The 8,558-nt window shown below is 38.6% G+C and overlaps 1 protein-coding gene across 3 annotated transcripts in view; it reads left to right on the top strand.

Moving 5' to 3' along the window:
* Positions 1-3,154, top strand: part of alpk2 (alpha kinase 2) — a 95,467-nt gene extending 92,313 nt beyond the window's left edge. For 2 of the 3 annotated variants that reach the window (XM_087990347.1, XM_087990343.1), the window contains exon 14: positions 2,896-3,154. In XM_087990347.1, coding sequence (XP_087846473.1) covers positions 2,896-3,154 — 259 coding nt within the window. The remainder of the gene's footprint in view (positions 1-2,895) is intronic. The other variant, XM_087990350.1, reaches the window with a different exon arrangement.
* The last annotated feature ends 5,404 nt before the right edge of the window (positions 3,155-8,558 follow it).

Below are 8,558 nucleotides of genomic sequence, written 5' to 3' on the forward strand. Positions count from 1 at the left end.
GAGCAGGGATCACAAGACACAGAACTTATTACAAAAGATCACAATGTCATGCAACTGAAATGATATATTTAACAAACCTAGATTGCTGTTAGGTTGTTCATCTTTTAGAATGGGTTGCAGGTTTCGGTTCATTATTATTTAATTCCCACAACTTCTTTCCAGTCACATTCTCAAGATCACTTAAGGTTTTATTTAAAAACGTGACATTTCAGCTTAGATAATGCATTAAAGGTGTGAGGTTAGAGTCTGTCTGTATCCTAATCTTGAGCTAGACTGGTTCTATTTCCCAAGTGGGAATTTATAAAATGTTACATGGACTGACAGCTTGCAATGACGTCCTGCAGGTTGTGGTGCTGGAAAAGCACAGCAGGCCAGGCAGCATCCGAGGAGCAGGAGAATTGACATTTTAGGCATAAGTCCTTCATCAGGAATGAGCATGTGGGCTGGGGGGTGCTGAGAGATAAACGGGATGGGGATGGGGCTGGGCGGAAGGTAGCTGGGAATATGATAGGGAATGGGAGAACCACCTATCACAGTCCCAGCAATATTTCCCTACAGCCCCACATCCCCTTCCCATTTATCTCTCAGCACCCCCCAGCCCACATGCCTCATTCCTGATGAAGGGCTTATGCCCAAAACATCGATTTTCCAGTTCCTTGGATGCTGCTTGACCTGCTGTACTTTTCCAGCACCACACTCTCAACTCTGATCTCCAGCATCTGCAGTCCTCATTTTCTTCTGCCTGCAGATTGTGTGCTTTTTGAACAAAATAGAATATATCTGCAATTACAATTCTGCAAATGCAAATTCACCCAGTAGACTTATATGTGTGTGTGCATGCATGTGAGGGAAAGACAGAGAGTGTGTTCAATATATTGTTTCAATTGCATGACTCTGTGATCAATGGAGAAACCTATCAACCACAATGGAAGGCGGAGCAGACTTGATGGTTCGAATGGCCCAATTCTGCTGCAATATCTTAAGTCTTAGTTTCTCCCCCATTTTTCTGTTTTCCATTACAAGTTTTCCTGTACCCATCTGTAATGGGCCCATATTTATCCTTTCTAATCTTTTTCCTTTCATATATCAAAAGAAGTTTTTACAGATCAGCTTTATACTCCTTGCTCTCTTTCATTCATATTCTGTTTCTGTTTTCCTTATTAGTTTCTTGGTCCTCCTTTGTTGCGTCCAAATTGCTCCCAATTCTCCACTGTTTCCTCGAACTTGTAATGCAATCTCAAAATGGCTTCCGCGACACTCTTTCCTATGGCAATGAAACACATTAACTATGTATCTAAGTAGAAATATTAATATGTTAAATTTGAACTCAACACCTTTTCATTTTGGTAATGAGATAGTTTACAACACGATTTTATATTTTAATATTTATATATCTTTCTGGGACTTTGGAAAGATCAAGGTTTATTCATTGTAGGCAGCTGTCATTGTCCCCATAAATACCCACACCTCTCTCTCAATAACACAATCCAAGCCATCCTCAGACCTCTAACACCTTACGGATGTACTTTAAAATTATACAAAATACTAGATTAGGCAATTATTTGGCCCCTTGAGCCAACTCTTCCATTCAATAAGAATGTGGCTTTTCTGAATTGTGGCTTTAATCACCTCAAAAAAATGCATGGCTACCTTGTTAATCAAAAATCTTTCTCCCACAGTTTAAAATTCCAATTGGCTGGATCAGATCAGGAAGCAAGTATCAAAACCTCTGTTGTTCTATTTATATTTGTCTCCCTGCCCCCACTCCATTTGGTTTCCACAGGAGATTATTGTTACAATATGTAGTTCTAGCACATGCCATAGATTGTAGGTTTCCTCCCATAGTTTTTGAACTGCCATCATTTCCAGTATTTTGAAAACATTATGAAGTACACCACCATAGTGCAAATTACTTACATTGTCATCAAACAAATCAATTATCATATGGAAGGAGCAGAGCATGCAATAAATTGTAAATACTTGTGACCTCTGTCTCAGAAAGGATTTTTACAATTTTCATTCTTTATGCTGTTTTTAATGAGGGTTTGTCAGGCTAAGGTGAAAAGGAAGATTACAAGCATTTCCACCGAGAGTGGGCTATTTTGTGGAACATGTTAACACATTTCCCAGAATTCCTGTTTACAGAAGCAGCCTGAAGTTGTATGCTTTCTTAGACTCAGGAACAAACGTTGTTACAATCATTATTAAAGAATAGAAGTATTCAGAATTTTTTTAAAAAATTAGTCCTGCTATTCTCAATCACAAATGGTTGGAAATGATCAAAGAAAGTGCAGCAATTATTTTCCTAGATAATGCGAAGTGAAGAATCCCTTAAATATCCTGAACTTATCAGGAACGTGCAGATTTTTTTTTGTCATGGCAGGGCAAGATGCAGTTGAAGAAAATGATTGAGTCTCTATGTGCTGAGAAAAATATCAAATGGTACAAATAGGTTTTGCTGTGACATTTTAAGGCAAGTTCATTTAAACTGACCAAACCAAAAAGTGACAAAGTGCAACAGTGCAGTTTAGTGGAATATGTGCAGTACTACATGACCAAACTCTCCAGTGATGGCTCCTTAAAGCTACATAAAAATAGTTTGAATGAAGTTCACTTCTGATAAAAGCAAAATCTTTACAGTTCAGATTCACAATGGATGAAGCCTTTATCATTGATGGAGTTATGCAGCTAGCTTTTCCAAAGAAAAACAGAAGATGTAGCATTTCATATGTTGAATTATTGAGTAAGAATTATCTATTCCTTGAGTTCAAGTATAGGGTGAGTACACAGGAGCTGCTGCACTAACACACAGACCTGTTCATAGCTGCAGAAGAAAGTGGACCATAAACAAGACAGGTCAATGGTGTATCTCATTTCTTGTTTATTCTCTTTCAGGTATAAAGGATTTAAAGGGAACTGTTCTATTTCCTTTATTGACCAGTTCAAAGCTCTCCATCAATGTAATGTATACTGTAAAATGATGGGTCTGAAATCTCTGAATCAACAGAAACCCAAGAGGATTTCCCCAGTGAAGACCCAAGTATCACAACCAATTCCATGGTCAACAAAGAAAATGCCGCAGAGTCCACAGAGCACAAACAGAATCTTTGTAAAGAGTACATTTGGAGACAAAACTTCACAGAGACATTTATAAATGCCAGAAGCAATAATTTCTGCTGCTGCATGAGCCATGTATCTTATTTGTGATGATTATATAGCATCACATTGCCTGTCATGAAGATTTTTGTCAAACTTATCAATGCAAGTGAAAAAAATTCAAGAGTAAAATCATCAATCCCAGACATTCAGGAGGGAATTATTTAGAAGAAAATACACTAACCTACACCATTGTAGCTACATTTATGAAGTTACTGTAATCTGAATAGAATCTTGATGATCTGCTACCTGGATAGTATTAAGTCTCCAAACTCGTTCACTTCGCTGCTACCTATTCCGCAGAATTTTATGGCTTCTACTGTGGTTACTGCTCTGCTGAATTTTATTCTTTCACCAAGCTCCAGATCCATCAAACTACACACTCTACCCTCACTCAAAATCCTCCTTGCAGTGAGGTAAAAATTCATTGTGCCATCCCATGATATTTTCCCTCAGACTGCTGTAACTTCTTCCCTTAACCTTCCTGCCCTATTATGTATTTAAAAATATCAAACTTGGTTTCATCCAATTAATATTTCTTGATTTAGTTGCTCTGTTACTTTTATTCAGCTTTTCTTGTGCGATGTACCGTGCAATGTTTCTGTTCACTTAGATTTCTTAAAACAAAGATAAGCAAAGCCATCCCAATCTGTGATTTAGTTTTAAAGAATGTAACCCTATTGTAATGCTCTCAAACTATTTAAATTATTGCATCCTCCAGTAATTTATGTAAGATGAAAACAGCCTCAGATTATAATAAAGATATGGCGCAAATGTTATATGTAGTAGGGCTATTGTTTTCATTTGTTTTAGTATTAGTTTTATTTTGATGGGAGAATCTCATGTTAAAATCCCAGGCAGAGGGTCAGTCTAGAATACAGTGTGATGCTGTGCTTTAGTCATATACATAAGGTCAATTATCACATGGAAGCCAATTATTTCCAGGTCTATTTCATTAACATTTTTCCGAACTGCTTGACATCAGTCTTGAATGTGCCATTTCAACATCAGGAAGACTGAAGCCACTGTTTACAAAACCCCATCATAAACTTCACTCACTTGGCAATTATATCTTCAGGCTAGAACAGAGTTAACACAGCCTTGGCATCCTGCTATTCCTGAACTGTCCTTTAAAACTCAGATATTTTTCCTTTAGCAAGACTATTTACCTTGCATGTTTGCAATATTGTCCATCTCTTCCCTTACCTTAGCATCTCTGCCACTCAAAAACTTACACATTCCATTGTCATCCAAACTTCACATATGTAAAGCTTTCCTCATTGAGCTTTCATTCTTAATCATCTATAGCTGCAACATGTCCAAAACCCTACTGGCGTTGGAGATGAACAGAAATACTTTTACATTGAAAGTGACAGATAGAAATTTTATCTTTTTACTCCTGAACAGCACATAGAGGTTTAGGAAAAAGTGAAGATTGCAGATGCTGAAGATCAGAGTCAAAAGGTACAGCCCTGGAAAAGTGCAGTAGGTCATCCGAGAAGCAGGAGAGTCAATGTTTTGGACATAAGCTCTTCATCAGGAATGTTGGGGGAGGGGTGGGGGGGAAGGGGCCCAAGGGGGCTGAGAGATAAATGGGGGGTGGGGGGTTAAAAGAGCTGGGGTGGAATGTAGCTAGGAAGGTGGGGGGTGGAATGGATAGGTGGGAAGAAAGATGGGCAGGTAGGACAGTTCAAGAGGTTAGTGCCGAGTTGAAGGGTTGGATCTGGGATAAGGTGGGGTAAGGGAGATGAGAAACTGGTGAAATTGACATTGATTCTGTGTGGTTGGAGGGTCCCAAGCCAGAAGATGAGATATTCTTCCTCCAGTTGTCGGGTGGCTAGGCTTTGGTAGTCGAGGAGGCCTAGGACTTGCATGTCCTTGAGGGAGTGTGAGGAGGATTTGAAGTAGTCAGCCACAGGGCAGCTTAGTGCATGTTCTCTGAAGCATTCTGCAAGTTGGCGTCCTGTCTCCCCAATGTAGAGGATATCACATCGAGAGCAATGGACACAGGAGATGAGGTATTTGGACGTGCAAGAAAATGTCTGCCAGATGTGGAAGGATCCTTTTGGGCCTTGGATGGAGTTGAGAGGGGAGGTGTGGGCACAGATTTTTCACCTCTTGCGGTGGCAGATTAGCCAAGTGAAAATATTATTACAAAAATCATTGTAGATAGTAGTTTAGAAATTTCTCATTTACTGATCATTTATGCTTATGATTTTCAAAGCAGTAGTTAGCATAGATTTCTGAATATTAGTAAAATGTGGACTTTCTTAACTTAGATTAACCAATAGTTATAAATTCTACTTCCATACTATATGGTCCAATTGCTTTGTGACAACAACAGTCAGTAGTAAGAAGGTTATTTTGTTTTGCATATTGGATAATTCATTTTTAACGGGAATATCCAAACTCAAATGATGTTTATAAGATTGCTACTTTGATTAAAAGAAAAATGTGCCAAGCTTTAATTTATCTTGAGGACAGGTGGATGAGACACCTTCTGGAACTGGTAGAGTTAGTGTGGTCAAAGTACCCATGAATTTTTGCTTGGGGGCATTCTGGGATTTTGACCCAGCATAGACCCCTGGTTATAGATACTTTTGCCAGCAACATACTGTGTCAGAGAGACACTGTCGTGCCCTCTCAGGATCTCATACATTTCAATGAAATCACATCTCTTCTAAACTCCAGGTGTATAGCTATGCTTATTCACTCTCACCCTATATGCCAATACGGGACATTGATTAGCTCAGTTAGCTAGATAGCAGGCTGGTAATGCAGAGTGATTCCAATCGCATGGGTTCAATTCCCTTGTGAGCTAAGGTTACTGTGAAAGATTCTCCTACTTCTATCTCTCTCTTTACCGGAGGTGTGACTGTCAGGTAAAACCACCACCAGTCACCAACGAGAGAGCAGCCCAATCGTCTCTCGTCTCAGGAATCAGTCCGTTAAATCTTTGTCCCAAATCTTCTAGGGCAAGTTCTTTCTTCAGTACCGAGAACCAAAGCTGTATGTTCCAGCTGAGAGCGGATGCTCACAAAAGTCCTGTAAAACTCCAAGAGGACTCCATAACTTGAGCTAGACCTAACCACAAGGTTACAGATTGTAATCGAAAAATATTCTGCTGACGCTGAAGGCTTCCAGCACCTTATGGTGGCCCCGTTTTAAGATGTTAGAGTTTTCCTAAATTTATTATGCTCAACAAGGTGGTAGTGTCACACATATTGGAGGTTGTCCTCACTGTGAAAATAAATCTTTATGACCACAGGGATTGTGCTTAGTCACTCCTTCAAATACTGCTATACATGGAGGTGTCTGTGATGAGTAGATTGGTGAGGATGAAGAGGAGTTTTCCTCACCCAGGTTCTCGGAGGTTCTGCTGAAGCTCAGAAGAAGGGTCACTGGACCTGAAACATTAACTCTGATTTTCTCTCCCAGCTGCTGCCAGACCTGTTGAGCTTTTCTAGCAATTTCTGTCCTTCAACTTAACTAATCAATGTTGGTACGCATGCTCTACATAAATATCCTCTCGGCCTATTTCAGCTAAACTGAAACTGTATATCTTTCCATTCTGAACTCCTTCAAATAGCTTGCCCATAAATGCATCTGTGCACTTGTCCTAACTACTCCTGGTAATGTGATTCATATTCTTACCACTCACAGGATAAAGAGATTGACTCTGGAGTTCCTATGGAATTTATTGGTTATTAAATTTTTATATGTTTATATTTGCTTTGTACTTCCTCACAAGTCAAGATATATTTCCTTTCGTCTATCCTGGCCCTTGTCCTACTATGTCTTTAAGTAAGTTGGAGCTAACATCTGTTTGATAATGCTACTGCAAACGTTTTTTTGGATTTTTAGCTACTTGAAGTGTTGTTTTTGTCATCTCGTTGTTTGCAAATTAGCTACTTTAATAACCACATTACAAAACAGTTACATTTAAAGCAGTTTAATAATATGACATGCTCTGCAGATTTTCTGAGCTTTGATAGGTCCTAAATAAATACAAAATGAAAACAAGCTGCAATAGGTTTAGTTTTATTTTGACAGATTTCTGTTAGCTGGGTACAGTTAAGATACAGGTCAATCGTGATAGTCTAAACAGCAGAATAGACTCCATACACTCAGTGGCATACTCCTATTCATATGAGCGACAGTGTTCTTTTTTTCCAAGAGGGTCCAAGTAGATGAACATCTATTAGATTTATGCCTGAATTCTTGAGGCAGCTACTGACATGTTTGTTAGAATCAAATTGAACTCTGCAAGTCCCACCCTTGGAAAAGGAGTCATAGTAAGAATGTCATCGGGCTGGTAATCCAGAACCTGAAGCCAATGCTCTGGGGAAATGGGTTTGAATCCCATTGTGATAAATGGTGAATTTTTAATTCAATCAAAATATGGAATAAATAACTAGCCAATAGTGAACATGTAAGCCAATGTGATTGTCACAAAAACCCATCTGTTTCACTGATTTCTCTTATGGAATGAACTATGCCATCTTTACCTGGTCTGGCCTACATGCGACTCTAGATCTGCAATAATGTAGTTGACTCTTAAACTGTCCTCTGGGCAATTAGGGATTGGGTAATAGATGCTGGCTCAGCCAGTGATGCCTACCTCCTGTTAAATGAATAAAGGAAACCTTTCCATTTTTAATTCATACTTTTCCTCCAATCCAAAGTTACAAATGGTGAGTTGCACCAGATGTACAGCGCTAAAAGTTAAATCAAAATACTGTGCATGCTGAAGATGTGAAATAAAAACCAGAAAGTGTTGAAGAAATGCAGCAGGTCTGGCAGCAACTGTGGAAAAAGAAGCTGAGATAACATTTCAAGTCCAATATGATTCTTCTTCAGACTCTTCTTCTTAGTTCAAAAGGTGGTACCTATGCTTCATTCTCCATAGATGATGCCAGATTTGCTGAGCTTCCTCAGCACTTCCTATTTTTATTATCGGTGGTAAACATTTGGTTACCTCACTGAGTCAGTTGAATAGAATTTATTTGAAATCATAAACAGTATAGTGATAATAATATAGAGCCCATGGGGAAGAAATTAAAAGGAAACCAATTGGGCATCCTGCACTTTATCTTAAATGAATCAACTGATTTTGAATATATAGCAGTACATTAATGAAATAACATTGTGAAACTCTGTTAAATGTCATACTGCACAAGTAGAAAGGTTAATGCCAATTTCAGCTGTTCATAACTTATTATTGTGACAGAGTACAGGTATTAACATTGTTGTTAGTTCAATCACAGAGCAGAGAACATCACGTTCATATGACAACTCAATTGCCACACTCAAATGTCAGTTATTATCTACACAATTTATAAAGTCCAGAGGTCACCACTGGAGGGAGATTATTAATAATTAGATGGCTAAAATGTATTAGC

Source organism: Chiloscyllium plagiosum, unplaced genomic scaffold (assembly GCF_037043375.1).
Source record: "Chiloscyllium plagiosum isolate Xiang-an unplaced genomic scaffold, Cpla_swu_hap1 HiC_scaffold_1, whole genome shotgun sequence".
NCBI lineage: Eukaryota > Metazoa > Chordata > Chondrichthyes > Orectolobiformes > Hemiscylliidae > Chiloscyllium > Chiloscyllium plagiosum.